The following is a 17,636-nucleotide window of genomic DNA, read 5'->3' as shown; positions in this document are numbered from 1 at the left end:
AAACTGAAAACATTTCAAGAAATGATAATTCTAACAAAGGGTTATATTATACATCATTTGGAAGTAATCCTGTTTCGGCATATATATAATTCGCTGATATAGACTCGTGGCCGAAGAATTGAGGTGGGAAGAGTTTTTAACAGACTTTGGACTACTCTGGATACGGGGTGATTTTCATAGAGTTGCACAAGCTTTTATTTCAACTACTAGCGGTCTAGAATGGAGTTGACAAAGGTATCTATTTTAGGCAAGGACACAATTCACGTTGGATATGATATGGTTGGACATATTGTTGATACGGTGGTTGGTTCTTGTCCTTCTTCTACGTATGTTCTTGTTACTGATACGAATGTATTGAGTATTCCGTATTACCAGATTCTTCGTACAGCGTTTGAGCACGGGTTGCCTGATGGATCTAGGCTATTGAGTTATTCGGTGCGCCCTGGGGAAGCAAATAAATCGCGGGAGACCAAGGCTGATGTTGAGGATTATTTGTTGGAACAGGGGTGTACCCGTGATACGGTTATTTTAGCGGTTGGTGGAGGGGTTATTGGGGATATGATTGGCTATGTTGCTGCTACATTTATGAGGGGGGTGCGGTTTATTCAGGTACCTACGAGTTTGTTGGCTATGGTAGATTCTTCGATTGGCGGTAAGACGGCAGTTGATACTCCAAAGGGCAAAAACTTTATTGGTGCTTTCTGGCAGCCGGAGTTTGTGTTGGTAGATGTGAAGTGGTTAGAGACGTTACCAAAACGAGAATTCATTAACGGTATTTCTGAGGTGATTAAAACAGCGTGTATATGGAATGCAAAGGAGTTTGAGAGACTTGAGGTGAATGCGGATGCTTTTTTGCAGGTTGTCAACAACGGCAAGTTACTAGCCATTCGAGGAAATAGAAGTGCTCCGGGGATTACTTACACCAACTTAAGTCCTATTTTAGATCACATTTTCAAGCTAGTGTTAGAATCCATTAAGGTGAAGGCTCACGTTGTTTCGTTAGATGAGCGTGAATCAGGATTGCGTAACTTGTTAAACTTTGGCCATACTATTGGCCATGCGTTTGAGGCAATATTAACCCCACAAGCGTTACATGGTGAGTGTGTATCGATTGGTATGGTAAAGGAGGCTGAATTGTCGCGCTACTTGAATATTTTACCATCCCATCAGGTGGCAAGATTATCACAAGTGTTGACTGCTTATGGACTTCCCGTTTCCTTGGATGAACAGTGGTTCAAAGAATTGACATTACACAAGAAAACCCCTCTTGACATAGTGCTTCAAAAAATGAGTATCGATAAAAAGAATACTGGTGCCAAAAAGAAGGTGGTGTTATTGAAAAATATTGGTGAATGCTTTGGCTCTTCTGCACAATTTGTTAAAGACGAAGATTTAAGGTTCGTTTTAACAAACGAAACCTTAGTTTATCCATTTGAGAACATTGATTCTAAAAAAGAACATATAATTGTACCACCCGGTTCGAAATCCATCTCAAATCGTGCTTTAGTATTAGCTGCATTGGGTAAGGGCCCTTGTAGAATTAAGAATTTATTACATTCCGATGACACACAAGTTATGCTTGATGCTGTGCAGAAGCTAAATGGTGCTAAGATCACTTGGGAGGATAGTGGCGAAACTATAGTTGTGGAGGGAAATGGCGGCCAATCGTTGACAACTACTAAGGACCCGTTATATCTAGGCAATGCCGGTACAGCAGCTAGATTTTTAACCTCTGTAGCTGCTTTGGTTAATTCTAGGGAAAGTCAAGATCACTTAGTATTAACCGGCAACAGTAGAATGCAAGAGAGACCAATTGGTCCATTGGTTGATTCTCTTCGTGAAAATGGTGTTGGAATTGAATATTTGAAAAAAGAGGGATCTTTGCCATTAAAGATTAATACTAATACTACTTTAAAAGGAGGGAGAATTCACCTAGCAGCTACTGTCTCATCTCAATATGTCTCATCGATTTTGATTTGTGCTCCCTATGCGGAAAATCCGGTGACTTTATCGCTTACTGGTAAGCCAATTTCTGAGTTGTATATTAATATGACTATTAAAATGATGGAGAAGTTTGGCATCCATGTGACGCAATCGGCTAAAGAACCTTATACCTATCATATCCCAAAGGGAACATATGTAAATCCGCAAGAATATGAGATAGAATCTGATGCCTCCTCTGCCACTTACCCGTTAGCATTTGCAGCAATGACAGGTGCTACTGTAACTATCCCAAATATTGGCTCTAAGTCACTCCAGGGTGATGCTAAGTTTGCCATTGATGTGTTGAAACCAATGGGATGCGCTGTTGCCCAAGATGATACATCAACTACTGTTATGGGGCCACCAAAAGGTGAGTTAAAACCCTTAAAGTTTGTCGATATGGAACCAATGACTGATGCTTTCTTGACTGCTTGTGTTGTAGCAGCTGTGGCTCGTGATACGAACCCTGATTGTAATAATGTTACTACTATAGGTGGCATTGCAAATCAGCGAGTTAAAGAATGTAATAGAATCCTAGCAATGGTTACAGAATTAAAAAAGTTTGGTGTCAAAGCTAATGAATTAGAAGATGGTATCCAAGTTACTGGTGTTGCTTCCTTAGATCAGTTACAAGCTCCATTTGGCAAAGACGGACCAGTCGGTATTGAAACATATGACGATCATAGGGTTGCGATGGCTTTCTCTCTATTAGCAGGTATGGTGAATTCTGGAAAACCTGATCATATCTCGCCGGTAAGAATCCTAAATAGGCGTTGTACGAGTAAAACTTGGCCAAACTGGTGGGATGTATTAAATCAACAGTTGGGTGCTAGTTTAGATGGAGCCGAGCCATTAGAGGGAAACGCGAATAGCCAAAGTAAAAAAGTATTGTTATTATTGGTATGAGAGCTGCCGGTAAGTCAACATTGAGTGGTTGGTGTGCAGATACTTTGGGTTATAAGTTGATAGATTTGGATTTAGAATTTGAGAAACACTATCCTGGAACTAACGTTAAAGAGTATGTCAACAATAATGGCTGGGAGGCATTCCGCGATTGCGAAATGCAAGTTTTTAAGAAAGTCCTAGACTTGTATTCCAACGAAGGTTATGTAATTTCAACGGGAGGTGGTATTGTGGAGAAGGTCGAATCTAGAACATTGCTCAAAAAGTTTATATCAGATGGTGGGATTGTATTACACCTCCACCGTGATCTCGATGAGACAATCAACTTCTTACAGAATGATATTAAAAGACCAGCTTACGTGCATGATGTTAGAACTATTTGGACGGAAAGAGAAAAATGGTACAGTGCTTGTTCCAATTATTCATTCTTTTCTCCTCACTGTTCAAATGAAGATGAATTTAGGGAGTTGAGAAAAGTCTTTAGTATCTTTATTAATAGGATTACTCGGAAAACCTCTATTCAAATACCCAACAAGAGATCTTCCTTTGTTTGTTTGACATTCCCTGATTTGACTGGGCACGTTGACAAGTTACACGAGATTACTTATGGGTGTGACGCAGTTGAAATTAGGGTTGATCTTTTGGCATCCTACAATATCGATTTTGTTACAAAACAATTATCTACGTTACGTGTTGCAACGGAATCCTTGCCAATTATATTCACGGTAAGAACTACATCTCAAGGCGGTAAGTTCCCAGAGGCTGAGTTGGCTCAGTTGGAAAGTTTATTGGAACTTTCATTAAAGAATGGTGTTGAATATATTGATTTAGAATTGACCCTTCCTACTATTTTGCAGAAGAAGATTCTGAACAACAAGGGTGGCACGAAGATAATTGGGTCACATCATGACTTCGCAGGCCAATTCCCATGGGATCATGCTGAGTGGGAAGCTAGATATAATCAGGCGCTGGAAATGGAAGTAGATATTATTAAATTCGTTGGAATGGCAGCTAACTTTAAGGACAATTTAGCCCTAGAGCAATTTAGAGCTACCCATACAACGAAGCCACTAATAGCTGTTAATATGGGTGGATTAGGCAAAATTTCCAGGGTTTTGAATACCATTCTAACTCCAGTCACTTCTGAACTTTTACCATCTTCTTCGGCTCCAGGTCAGCTATCTTTGCAGCAGATTAACAGGTTATATTCATCAATCGGTGGAGATCAACCTAAATCTTACTATATTGTCGGAACCCCGATAGGGCACTCCAAGTCTCCAATAATTCACAATACCGGATACGACGTTTTAGGATTACCACATCATTATTATAGCTTTGATACTGATTCTGCAGAATTGGTTAAGGAAAAGTTGTTGTCTAAGTCAGATTTAGGAGGCCTATCCATTACAATTCCATTAAAGCAGGATATGATGAAGTATGTTGACGAAGTTAGCAGTGCAGCCGAAGAAATTGGTGCTATAAATACAATTTTTCCACTGGGAAATAATAGATTTGGGGCTGATAATACTGACTGGCTAGGGATTATGAATTCCTTGATTGCTAATGGTGTCCCAGATGAAGTGTTTTCTGTAGCAGGTTTAATCATTGGTGGCGGTGGCACATCTAGAGCAGCAATTTATGCATTGCACAAACTCGGGTGTCCTAAAATTTATATGATCAATAGAACCACATCAAAATTACATGAATTGAAAAAACAGATGTCTTCAAAGTTTAACATTGAGGTTATTGAATCTCTAGAGCAAATTGATAATATATCTGAACCTGTTGGTATTGCAATTTCTTGCATACCATCCGAAAAACCACTGGATGAAGCATTGACTCTAAAGTTGAATAAATTTTTGGAGAAAGGTGCAAAGTCGCCATTTAAACCAACAATATTGGAAGCTGATTATAAGGTTGACGTTACACCAATTATGAAGACAGCTCGTGAAGAATACCACTGGCACATTGTTCCAGGAATTCAAATGTTGATTTACCAAGGTATTGTCCAATTCGAGATATGGACAGGATTTAAGGCTCCTTTTAAACCGATTTATGATGCTGTTACTAATTAATAAGCACTTGAGCGGAAGGAATGACTCAGTACGTAACTCTTTACATTTAATTGTGTATACCTCTTTATTCATAAACTGTGCTTAACTTAACTGACTTGAATGTGGATTCCGGTTACCCCGCTTTACAAGTCAAACTTACAATTAAAGAGACATGGAAGGGAGCAGCGGTGTCTTCGTATCTACAATATATTAAATAGTTAACAACTTCAAAATATGTTGCAAGATGAGTAAGTACGTTGGAGGAGATCCTTATCAATCTCCTACATTCGGTCAATCCCTATCTTTGAGGGTTGATGGCGGGTTTAATGCTGTTTCTATTAATCCATCAGGCAGAGATGTCGTTTTGGCTAGTAGAACTGGTCTGTATGTGGTTGACTTAGATGATCCATTTTCACCTCCTAGGTGGTTACAACATATCACCCCATGGCAGGTTGCCGATATACAGTGGTCACCTCACCCATCCAAACCACATTGGGTTGTTTCTACATCTAATCAAAAGGCCTTGGTATGGAATCTGTCAAGAACATCCTCAAACGCAATTGAATATGAACTTCATGGTCATTTCCGGGCTATAACAGATATAAACTTCCATCCTTCACATCCTGAATTGCTTGCAACATGTTCCATTGATACCTATGTGCATGCGTGGGATATGAGATCCCCTCAACGTCCGTATTATAGTACTAGTGATTGGTCCGCTGGAGCCTCCCAGGTCAAGTGGAACTTGCAAAATGCAAATGTATTAGCGTCGTCACACGCTAATAGCGTTTTTATATGGGATATAAGAAAGGGATGTACTCCGCTATATAAGTTATCAGGTAACAATAGTAGTGTGAACAATATTGATTTCAACAAAGTTAAGGAAAACGAGATCATGTCGAGTTCAAATGACGGGACCGTAAAATTTTGGGACTATTCGAAGAGTTCAACTGAGCCGCTTTTTACAATAAAGGCAGAATTTCCTGTTTGGAGGGGACGTTATTTGCCGTTTGGTGATGGATGTTGTATCATGCCAATGGTTGGGGGGAACAATTCAATATATTTGATTAATAACAGTTGGCGAAATGAAATTAGTGAGGAAAAGGAAGCAAAACTACAACCCATTTATGTTTTTAAAGGCCACTCTAATATTGTAACAGATTTTCTGTGGAGGTCACGTCATTCTTATGGCACTGAAATAGATGATACAGAGTATCAACTAGTAACATGGTCTAAGGATTGTGATTTAAGACTTTGGCCAGTGGCTGAGGCAACTTATGAAAAGTTAAACTTTAAAAGAGGTCAGCGTTTACATGAAAAGCTTCCTGAATATGAATATAACAGTTATGGAAAGTCACCTGAAAAGACCAGAAGTACCGTGATAGGCAATTATAAAGCCATAAGGGAAAATTTTGTTACAAATTCTGGTCTACAAAATGCTCAGCAGTCATTTAACCATTTGGACTGGGTTTCTGGTGTCAAAATGAATCATTCTGATTGCCCACATGATTTCTTTTCAAAAAGTACATTGCAGAATCTAGGCGAAGAAGTTAGTCAAGTAGGACATAAGTTTCGAAGAATCACATTTGAAAGGATCTCAGTTTCAACGGGAGAACTAGTTTTAACATTGAATGGACCATGGGTGGATAGTAAACCAGATGAGTACACCTTTATCAGAATAGAAATCAAGTTTCCTGAGAACTATCCTGCTAAAGGCCATCCTCCAGTATTCAAAATAGAGGAAAATACTGAATTGACAACTGAGCGCAGGAATTTCCTGGTTTCTAGATTAAAGGAAATCACAGAAAAGTATGCAGAATCTGGGAGTTATTGCTTGGAGCCATGCTTACGATTTTTATTAGGTGAAAATGTCGATCTTGAGATGTTAGATAATGAAGTTAATGAAGAATACTTGCTGAATTTAGATATGGTTGATGAGATTGGAGATGAATATTCATCCATACAAAGTTCTCAAGACAATATGGACTTATCCGATATGACTGCATCGGAAGATGAAGATATAAGTGGTTATAGAGGAGGTAATGCAAATAAAAACAAACTTGCTCATGATACCACATTTGACAGCACTCCTGTTCCAAAAGGTTGCGGAGCTGTTTGGACACCAACTGGTCAACTATTATGTTTCTTTGTTAGCCAGCCGGAGAGGAAGTCGCAATATATGTGGATGGTTGGCAATCGTGGCAAAGTTGGCGGAATCATGAAAATAAACGATCCAATGACTAACGCGCCAGAGCCTCTTTATGGTGATGTTATTAGTCATAAAATTAAAAGACCAAAAAGATACGTTGAAATACTTTATGCTCCTCCATATAATAGAAATGAACCTGGACAAATAGACAATGATTCAGATTCAAATGAAAGTGACGACAGTATTGCTGACGACTGGAGTGACATTTTGAAGAACGATATAACTTTGAGAACAAAGATGCCTGTGTTTTATACAAACTTTAAAAATCCAATGGGCTCAATTCAAAGCGAATCTGTTAGAACAAATGATTCAAAGGTAAAGCCTAAAAACGTTATTGTTCTTCATGATTTCAGCCACTTAATTCCAGATAAAATTGCGTTGGCTAAGGAATACAGGTTGATCGGTGATAGCCCTGAGGCTTTAGCGAGACATAATGTGGCTGTTGCCGAAAAGAACGGCAATGATGAATTAGCTCAATGCTGGTACATGATAGTTAATTTGTTGCTGAGCAGAGACCAAGATAATGTTTATAATTTTGGTTGGGATGAGCACCCCCTTGGGGGTAGATGGCTTGTTAAAGAAATAATGCGTTATTTCGAGCAAACAAAAAATGTCCAAATGCTGGCGATGCTAGCATGCGTTCTCGTAGACCCTAAAAGAAGGGATACAAAAGAAGTTTCTCAATTGACTTCGGAAAGAAAGAACATTTCTGAAAATACCATAACATTCCATGACGATTATTATAAAACACCATACTCTTACTCGCAGTCACATATGTTTAGTGATTTTACCACTACCCCAAATACCACATCCGAGTTAGCAATTCAGCAGGTTAAGCTACGTTATACTAATGATTCAGCATCCATACCATCAGATGACTATTTTAATGGAACCCATAACAGCAGAGCTTTTTTTGGTTCGAAATCTAGATCCTCCAGTGCCTTTATGTTTCTTGATACCCATCCACCACTGATCCCTGAGGTAAAAATTGAGATCCTTCATGATGAAATCCTTGATCTAATCAGTGACAGAGTTCCCTCATTATTGGATCCTGAAGATGAACCAATATTTAGAAGGTATCGTCGTCAATATGCAGAATTACTCTATTATTGGGGTTTACCTATGGAAAGAGTAAAGGTCCTAAAATTTAACATCAATGAAAATACAGAACCGGAGATTTTGTCCTGCATGGATAATTCTAAAAACAGAAAAGAAGATTACTACGGAGGTATAGGTTTCAAATGGATTAAAAAATCTTCGTTTACTTCAAAAAACTGTACCTATTGTGGTTTGAAGACCAAGAGGCGCATCTTAGTTTGTGGAAACTGCCAGCACATTCTCCACGCTTCTTGTGCGGTAGAATGGTGGCAGCTTGATGAAGAATGTCCCTCTGGTTGTGGTTGCTATTGTCCAAAGATGTTTAATGTTAACTAGTTGATCTTTCAGAAGGTAAATTTGTTTTGGAACACTCCGCTTCGTCATTATATATTATCTATAGCTAGGACATGTTCCAAATTATATCACGTGATGTTACTGTGATCTCAAGATGTGAACGAGCGTCAAAAAACCTTGAAAGTTGGCTACTTACAGATAATTCATGTTTATTATACACCTAAATCCATCCAAATTCAATTTAAATTTAACTTGATTAGAGAACTAAAATGAGAACTCATAAAGTTGCTGTGATTACTGGAACTAATAGGTATGTGTATGTCGTTATAAACCCGCATATTAATATTAGATATTAACAACCGTTTAGCAACCTTGGTCTAAATATTGCATACAGATTAATTGACAATTTGGATTATGAGGATAAACTTACATTGGTGGTCACTTCTAGGACATTGCTAAGAGTTCGTGAAGTTATTGATCTGCTCAAGGCATATTCTGAAAAGCATGAAAAGAATATGTATGTGGATTATGATTACCTGTTGGTAGACTTCACTGATATGGTAAGTGTTCTAGGAGCCTACTATGATCTTAATAATAGATATGACGCCATACATTACTTCTTTGTGAATGCAGCACAAGGTGTCTATTCTGGTATTGACTGGATGCAAGCAACGAAGGAAATAATTTCTAATCCATTGGAAGCAGTGACAAATCCAACTTATAAGATTCAACGAATTGGTGTGAATACGGCGGATGGAATGGGCCTTGTATTCCAAGCAAACGTGTTTGGCCCATACTATTTAATTAGGAAATTAATTCCTCAATTGTCAAAAGGTAACGCTATCGTTGTCTGGATTTCATCATTAATGGCGGAACCAAAATATCTGTCTTTAGAAGATATCGAATTATTAAAGACTGATGCTTCCTACGAAGGCTCCAAAAGGCTGGTTGATTTATTACATCTGATGACTTTCAAAGATTTAAAAGCATTAGGTATTCATCAGTATCTAACGCATCCTGGGATCTTCACTAGTAACTCCTTCTTCCAATATTTGAACTTTTTTACCTACTACGCTATGCTGATGTTCTTTTACTTTGCAAGGTTGATGGGCTCTCGTTGGCACAATATCAGTGGTTATAAGGCTGCTAACGCTCCTGTATATGTTGCTACACTAGCAAACCCAAATTTTGAGCGCCAGGAGCTTAAATATGGTTCAGCTACTTACAGGGATGGCATGGAGTACATTGTAACGGAGGAGGTCGATCCCACAGGTGCGTATGATGTCTATAAATATATCATAAGGCTAGCAGAAGATTGGGATGAGAAACTTAAAGACCAAATTGTCAATTCTCGTATAATATTGTAAACCAAGTTAGACAGGCATGTTTTATGAAGTGCAAAAAACAGTACCAATATATTTAAAAATTTAACACAAAAAATAGATATATATAATACAGATATAAGCCTGGTTCTCACGATTCATTCCTACTTCTTTAATGCCATTAAAGAGGCTACGAAAGTCAAAATTAACCTAGAACGCACTTCATTTATATCTTCAGGAACCAACCAAATTAGTGCACCTATCTTTCTTGCAATCGAAATAGCCAACTTTGCATTGGCGTATCTTTGTTCCTCAGTCTTACCTGGAGTAACAAGTTCATAGTCAACATATCCTGGCGCCAACCCGTTTAGTACGTCCAATAAAAAGTGAGCATTGCTCAATGAAGAATCTTGGAATGATCTAACGGTGTTAGTCTTACCACCCTTGGTTATTTGATCATTTGCCCATTTTAGAATCTGTGCATCAGACATATCCCTGCCAGAAGACGCTAAAGATGACATAGTGTTAATGATGTTTTTACGCATTAGCTGCCAAACCAATCCCAAGGTCAAAAGTTTGTTGCCGTCAACGATGTCTGAACCCTCAATACCAACTAACGAGAACCCTTTGGACTTTCCAAGGTCCACAGCGTAGTTTGTGTTTTCTAAAGATTTGAATCTGGATAACTCAGCAACATTGCTAGATTTATGATTTATAAACTTTGCATTGACTGCACCTGGAATAACTTTATCATAAGCTTGCAACAGTACCAAGCCATCCTTTAGATCCTCAAACAAGGAGACGACAGGTGGATCGACATCCAAGGAGTTTAACCATAAAGTGAAAACACGAGCCTCCCTTTCACCCTCTGCATCAAATTCTTCAATTTCCGGTTTTTCGTTCTCGTTAATTGGTTCTAATCCTGGGTGATTATTGAATAAATTTGCAACAAATGCCAGATTTAATTTTGGGTTACCAGCAACTAACGATTTTGGGGTCAGATACTTTCTACAATTTAATTTTTCGGCATTTTCTAAGACTTGCTCCGCTCTTTGTAGAGCGTCACCAGTTTGCAATGGATATTTTGAGCACAAATCAGGGGCTAGCTGATTCAACAAGATAGTGTAATTCTCACCGTCGGATACATCATTTGAGAAATTTCCAACCGTGCGATGCCAACCCGCATTATTTAAATGGTAGTTGAACCAACGGAGTAAAATCTTCTCTGGAGGTAACCTTAAAAATTGCTCTAATGTCTCGTCGTCCTCCAACAATCGGTACAACTCTGGATGTAACTTAATATCGACTTTGCTTAACAATCCTCTCCTGATAATTTGCCAGATAATTCCCAATATTAAATGTTCCTTACCCTCTATTATATCCTCGGAATGAACATTTACAACTACACATCCGATAGCCTTTGCTGAATTAATAACAATATTAGCGTTCTCAGATGCTGTAAAGTTATTCAATGGTTTTCCATTTTTGGGCCAGTTCAAGACTCTCGTATCAATTGTGTCGGGAACGGAATCATTAATCAACTTGGACAAAACTAAACCATCCCTACAGTCATCAAAAACTTGAAACGTATCCGTGGGAAATGGTAATCTGTCACCGATATCAGGATCACCTATTAGCACACTATTAATATGCTTAGTAAATTCTCTTCTTTCTTCTTCATTGATAGTATGTGTCGTGCCACTAGTCCTGCCCTCCATTATAATCCTGTTTCCTTGAGCAGAAGCCAAACCTGCTGAGCCAGATGAAGCTATTTGTCTGGAACCTGGGGATGAAGCAGGCTTAGAGCCTAACCTCATCTCTTTCAATTTGGCAATCAATTCCACATAATCATCCATCTCAACTCTACCTGATGCATCCACATTTACTTTTTTAAGCGCTTCACGAGCTTCATCATAACTAGCGGTCCCGTTCTTGGAGATAGACTCAAGAACCTCAGTCTTTTCTGCATAACCTTTATCATCGGCATCGATGACCCTAAATTGTTCGATCGTGGAAAATATATCTTCCTGCGTTAGCTGAGGAAACTTCTTCTGAACGCTAATAATATTCAGCATGCTGCGAGAAAACTTTCTGACAAGGTTGATAGTATAAATAAACTAATTGTAGTGAAGTAAATAGAATAGAGTGCTTAGTTATTTTATAAGTATAGCCCCTATATTAAGGCAAACTTGCAATTTGTTTCAAGGTTCTCGTTTCAGCATCTATCATTTAGTACGTATATCATGTGACCAATAATTCCCAACACCAGTTTAGAGGCATTGAGGGTAGATTGAGTATGGTATATATAGTATTATACGGATAGAATGTAGTTATTATCCCAGCACCGTAATAGTCACTATTTGGAAGTTCCTGTGATAGGGTATTTTATGTATGATATTCGTGTTTCCCTGTGCGATCGAGAAGAACACCATACATTGCTTGTGAGTACTCCGGATAATGAGTTTATTTGGGAAACATGATGCAAATCATGTTGTGGGTTTGTGTTTTAACCTAGGAAAACTGCCACAAGAATGCTGCTAGCTGATTGTTGAATGTAGTGATGCTAACATAGCAGTAGAAAAGTTGTTACTTCTGCAAGATTAGCAAAAGCAATCAATACAACATGTTTTAATGGCACTTTTAAAATGGAGGAGGGACTTTTAAAGCTATACTGGGAAATCAATGCATGGTACTGCGACCGCAAAATAATAATGGTCCTGTCTATCATATGTGGTCTTTTGTCATCGCGTACCGCTTACCGTTGGCTTGTCATGTGTACGATCAAGTCATCCATGTTGAAAACACAATTATCCTCCTCATAGCATTTGTGAGCGTACTGCTTCAATTCCAAATACGTCTCATCGTCATTACGATCTGGATTTCTTTTATATCTATCGCCTTTCTTGAGTACCTCACGGAAATGCTCTTGCAACTGAACCTCTTTCTGTAAAATCCTGTTCAACATATGGTACTCGCGTGGGCCCAAACTTTTGCTTAGGGCCGACCAGTCCCAATACCTCCTTAGTTCTATCTCATCATCTCCCTCTGAACTGTATTCTGCTCCCTTCTTAAGATTCTTAGCTGCATCCAGCTGTATTTCTTCAGGTCTTAGACCAGGCATGCTAACTACCAACGGCCTCTCCACTCGTTGGTTATGCAAACGTTTAGAAATCAAGTCGCTCTCCTCATCTGAACTGTCACAACACAAAGGTTGAAGATCTGGCCGGTAACTATCATCGTGGACCTTATCTCTATGGAATACACGTTTGTGTGTCGCGATCTCGCTTTTCAAATACTGGTCTATTTTGCTTTCTGTTAGAAGCCGGCTTTTATTAAACACAGAATAATCGTATTCTTTCTGTAACTGCTTTGTGGATGCAGCATCAATAGCTGCTGAAGATAACGGCTGGAATGACGATCCTGTTTCATATGGTGCGCCAAGGATACAACGCGGTCTTCGAAGGGGAGTTTGCTGGTTACTTTGCTTTATGTGTCGTGTTTTCCATGGAGGCAGTTGAGGAAGTTCGAAACTTGGTGGTTCATCTTCTGGAGGCAGCCGTTGCATCCCTTATCAATTAGAGATATCACAAGAAGTAGGTTTATATGTCTGTTTCGGCGTAGGCCGTGTGATGCAGTTAGAGGATAGTTTTTGTGTGTACTAGAGGAGCTTTACATCAAGCCTTTCTATGTCACTATAGCAGAAAATGCGTCCGAGAACGTACAGAACAAGAACTGAATGTGAAGGAGTTGAGACGCTAACGTAAGACTGGCCATTATATGGGTTACTATTATTTATGGTTTAATGTATATACAATGCAACAAACCTGGAAAGTGGTAAAATATTACTTGACGTATTTTAAATCAGGCCACTTAAAGTTAATTTTTCCAAAAAGGGCTGTAAATCATCTTTGCGAATCTCAATAATAGAACTTTCGAAATTGTCTATTCTCACCTTGGCACCTGTTTCGCTTGCAATTTGCTGGAAACCGATATTGAAATTATTTAAGATTGTAGAATGTGATTCTAGGGTGTTGATGCCCCGTGGATATCTTTGTGTAAGTCCAGCAACCAGGTAAGTGTCAGTGGTATTGTCTAGGGAGGCCAATACCATGGGTAGTAGTTGTTTATCTTCTGATTCTGAACAATACTCAATTAGCCAATTACCCAAGCGAAGTAGTGTCAGCGGGTTTTTGTACAGGGGTAAATAAGGACCATCTTGCAGTACACACAATCGATAGATGCGGAGATGTTTTATGATCCTTTTTTCTAGGATTGTTACGCCAGTGTTAAATATAGATTTCTGAAGAAATTGAGCATTCTTTATGCCAAGTTTCAACAAGTCCATATTACCGTCTAATGCGTCCCAACCGAACCAGAAATTACCAATCCATCGTTTTTGCCTTTGAGATAGTATTTCGTTTAAATCTGGCTCTTGTTCCGCAGAGACATGCACATCCAAGTTTCCTTGAACGTCTTCAAATACTGCTGATTTCATCTTACCTACTTCTAATAAAGCAGTAGTGGCCTCAACAAACTCACTGGCACTGATGGAACCACGATAACCAAATGTGCGAACAAAGCCATCTTTCACCAGTTCTTGTAATCCATATCTATCGAGATTCTTTTCGAAAATCACTCCGAGTTGTCTTTTTATATTATTGTCCATATATATCCAATGTTCCTGGGAAGTATTCAACGGTATACCCATGCGTGCAAACATTTTATGTAAACGTTTTTTACCATTTTCGTTCCAAAGGGAAAGTTTCGAATTAACGTAATTGGAATAGTAAAAGCTATCGTACAATGAAGAATGGCGCATCAGGAATAGTAAGTAATCTGGTTGGACCTCGATTGGAAGCTTATCTGGGGTTTTAGTCTTATCATTTGGAGACAGTCGTTTAACTTCATCTTTCAGCAACTCCTGCAGTTGTTGGTAGATATGTGGGTAAGCTGTATCCAAAGACGTAGCGCCTAGAATGGTCAGCCACAGATAATCCAAACTTGTTTCACCAACTGATGAAACTAAAGAATACACTTGAACAGCTAACGAATTACTGACCGTACTCCCCTTTGAGTAGTATTTGTCTATGGTAGCTTCACATTCGTGTAACCGCTTTTTTCTCTGCTTACGCTTCTTCTTGTCACTTTCAGAACCGCTGCGACGTTTCATCCCGGGGTATTCATCATCAGAATCCTCCTCAGTGCTCTCTGCTTCGGTAGATTCATCAGCAATACTTCCTCCATCAGTTTCTAACTCAAGTATTTTATAATACGCATCGCGTTCCTGGTGTAACGAATCCTCAACAGTGCCATCGTCGAAACAAGTTATAATTTGCGACCCAAATAAATTATCCAAGTTCCAAGGTCTATGGCAGTCCAGAATATAAATTTCATTCTTAAAAGATGGCTTTGCATCTTTTTCAGTCCCAGGTACAATGTATTTGTCGGGATCAATTTCGAGAAACACCTCCAGATCAATCATAGCTCCACATCCCACCATCATTACAATATTAATATTATCGTCTAAATTTACAAAATGATCATGCAACTCCGTATAACCAAACACCGGAACTAGCTGCAGTTGTACCAGCTGTTTTTTGAATAGCATTGAAAGCATCTTGGTTGCGCATAACGCGTCGATGTTTAAACATGATACAAAAATTACCAATTGACATGACGAATGAGCACTTGCTCTCGATAATATCTTCTCATATGCTTCAGAAAAACTTCGGATGCCAACATACATAACCTGGAATCGCTTAGAGCTCTTGCTATGTACCCAATATTCTTCCTGTAGCTCATCATTTTATAATGGGCCGTTGCATTTTTATTCCAAACGAGTTTGGTTTTCGTACTCTTAAAAAAATCTAAAACATTCCATATTTTCATTTATTGCAGTGGCCAACACCACCACTTATCGTTAATAAGCGATCATATAGAGGCAATAGAAGGGGATTTGGAACTTGGCCAGGCGAAATGTTACCCCAGTTGTTGTTTTTGGTTCTTCTATCACCTATACAGGCTTTTTTCTTTGACTTTGGCCATGGGCAACAGCAGCAACAAGAAGCACAGACAAATGTGGGTTATGAGGACGCCATTTTAAACCAAGAATGTGCTACGTACGTTTGTCCTGTAACTCGAGAGTGTGTTCCGAACCCAGCTGCTTGTCCCTGTCCATATCCCAAAACTCAAATGAAATGTGTGCTACCAAATGGGCAATTTGTTTGTATATCTAAGCCGGCTACCCATGATGAACAGCTTAACCAGGTATACGACGACCCTGTCAAGGGCCCAAAGGCTAGAAATAAAGGTGTGCGGGACTGTGGATGGGTTCAATCGGCGTATAAAGGGCTTGTATGAATATTGTATCTAGAATCAATACATGCATATAATCAAAAAACATCAAAACATTGTTTATAGTAATATTATATTATACTATATTACATAGCTTCTCTAATCTCTATTCTTACCTGGAACCCATCTTCTATAAACCAATTCGTTAACTTCAAAGAGAGCAAATGCCTGTGCATAACTCCCACGACTCCAGAGTTCCATCAATATGTCATCTGCCGCCTTCTTAGAGATATAACACAAGACTAGACATTTTTTGGCGCCACCAACAACTCTTGCTACAGTAGAGTACCATGTATAATCATGTTGAGCTTGGTTATGATGCAGCACCATGACACTGAATTCAGCGTGATGGAAAGGTGGGCCTTGTCTGTATAACATGTAATCACATCCAAATTTAACTCCTGACCTTACACACCAACCATGAGATCTATAATGGTGGTACGCAGCATATTTCATGCACAGAGCTTCGATCTGTTCAAATGACGGTGTTTCCACAAAGATTGAATGTAATAAATCCTTCATGCTGATGTCTAACACGGGAAGAGCAAACGTTAAGAACATTGCTTCAACGGGCATTAACTCAAGCTTCTCCAACTTAATTATACCAGTTCCATCCTCGGTTAATATATCAGAGTCTTCCATGCGGATGCCCTCGAAGCTGCTGCCGCCACCGCTGCCGCTTTCATTTACTGAACCGTATTGTAATTCTTGATCTCGTAAACTTTTCAAAAATGCTTGTTCTTCACCCAGGATTTCACTTTCCAAAACACCGTTCATTCTCAAATGCAACTTCTTCTCTTCGAATTTAGCTCTTTCTTTCTTAAATTCTAATCGCTGTTTTCGTCTTAGGCGCGTAACCTGTTCCAACTGTACCCCGTCTTGCTTAGAACCATCCAACTGTAACCTACTTGCAGTACGTTCATACCATGTGGGCTCACTTCTAGAGAGTTGACCAGTACCAAAAAACCCTCTTTCCCATAAATATCTCATATGATCATGATCCGATATGATTATTTTACCACTAGCATCAATTTCTACTGGTATAGTTTGACGCATATAATTTACAGCGGTCACATACTTAAATATCCAGTGTAGCCATGAAACTGGGTTATGAGGTATTAAAGGAGGTAGCTGGATTAGTTCTAGCGGTAGCTTGTGCTCATATCTGCGTCTGTTCGATATATATTTCGCCATATTTTATTCCGCCTATTAATTAAATTCGATGATGCTTAGAAATTTGTAGCTTTATTATAATTATCGTTGATCGAACTTCACCAAAAACGATCATACAGCTTCAAGTGTATATTAAGCAGCGCCTAAAGTTGAAGTGAGCCCACCAAGAGTTGGAGATGGGAATATATATACTACTCAATACACATTCTTCACTAACTCCAAGGAGCGTTTTAAGATTTATATAAA

At 38.9% G+C, this 17,636-nt stretch overlaps 7 protein-coding genes and 1 further gene across 7 annotated transcripts; 4 read left to right on the top strand and 4 right to left on the bottom strand.

Annotated features, from left to right (window-relative positions):
- Nucleotides 1-219: 219 nt before the first annotated feature.
- On the top strand, nucleotides 220-4,961 carry Ecym_4281 (the record flags this gene model as incomplete).
- A 223-nt stretch (nucleotides 4,962-5,184) lies between these two features.
- MTC5 (Mtc5p) lies at nucleotides 5,185-8,583 on the top strand (the record flags this gene model as incomplete). The annotated part of the gene is made up of 1 exon (XM_003646113.1): nucleotides 5,185-8,583. The coding sequence occupies one exon, from the start codon at nucleotides 5,185-5,187 to the stop codon at nucleotides 8,581-8,583; it is 3,399 nt and encodes a 1,132-aa protein (XP_003646161.1).
- A 227-nt stretch (nucleotides 8,584-8,810) lies between these two features.
- On the top strand, nucleotides 8,811-9,908 carry ERG27 (3-keto-steroid reductase; the record flags this gene model as incomplete). Its single annotated transcript, XM_003646112.1, has 2 exons — nucleotides 8,811-8,851; nucleotides 8,909-9,908. The coding sequence occupies 2 exons, from the start codon at nucleotides 8,811-8,813 to the stop codon at nucleotides 9,906-9,908; spliced, it is 1,041 nt and encodes a 346-aa protein (XP_003646160.1).
- A 119-nt stretch (nucleotides 9,909-10,027) lies between these two features.
- SAC6 (fimbrin) lies at nucleotides 10,028-11,938 on the bottom strand (the record flags this gene model as incomplete). Its single annotated transcript, XM_003646111.1, has 1 exon — nucleotides 10,028-11,938. The coding sequence occupies one exon, from the start codon at nucleotides 11,936-11,938 to the stop codon at nucleotides 10,028-10,030; it is 1,911 nt and encodes a 636-aa protein (XP_003646159.1).
- Nucleotides 11,939-12,618: 680 nt separating this feature from the next.
- On the bottom strand, nucleotides 12,619-13,428 carry APC9 (anaphase promoting complex subunit 9; the record flags this gene model as incomplete). Its single annotated transcript, XM_003646110.1, has 1 exon — nucleotides 12,619-13,428. One exon carries the CDS (start codon nucleotides 13,426-13,428, stop codon nucleotides 12,619-12,621), a length of 810 nt encoding a protein of 269 aa, XP_003646158.1.
- Nucleotides 13,429-13,719: 291 nt separating this feature from the next.
- CDC45 (DNA replication initiation factor CDC45) lies at nucleotides 13,720-15,609 on the bottom strand (the record flags this gene model as incomplete). The annotated part of the gene is made up of 1 exon (XM_003646109.1): nucleotides 13,720-15,609. The coding sequence occupies one exon, from the start codon at nucleotides 15,607-15,609 to the stop codon at nucleotides 13,720-13,722; it is 1,890 nt and encodes a 629-aa protein (XP_003646157.1).
- A 230-nt stretch (nucleotides 15,610-15,839) lies between these two features.
- Nucleotides 15,840-16,223, top strand: LCL2 (Lcl2p; the record flags this gene model as incomplete). Its single annotated transcript, XM_003646108.1, has 1 exon — nucleotides 15,840-16,223. The coding sequence occupies one exon, from the start codon at nucleotides 15,840-15,842 to the stop codon at nucleotides 16,221-16,223; it is 384 nt and encodes a 127-aa protein (XP_003646156.1).
- Nucleotides 16,224-16,316: 93 nt separating this feature from the next.
- SEN2 (tRNA splicing endonuclease subunit SEN2) lies at nucleotides 16,317-17,411 on the bottom strand (the record flags this gene model as incomplete). The annotated part of the gene is made up of 1 exon (XM_003646107.1): nucleotides 16,317-17,411. The coding sequence occupies one exon, from the start codon at nucleotides 17,409-17,411 to the stop codon at nucleotides 16,317-16,319; it is 1,095 nt and encodes a 364-aa protein (XP_003646155.1).
- Between the last annotated feature and the right edge of the window lie 225 nt (nucleotides 17,412-17,636).

The sequence above is a fragment of the Eremothecium cymbalariae genome, chromosome 4 (assembly GCF_000235365.1).
Source record: "Eremothecium cymbalariae DBVPG#7215 chromosome 4, complete sequence".
NCBI lineage: Eukaryota > Fungi > Ascomycota > Saccharomycetes > Saccharomycetales > Saccharomycetaceae > Eremothecium > Eremothecium cymbalariae.
This window is presented reverse-complemented; position numbering and strand designations above follow the sequence as displayed.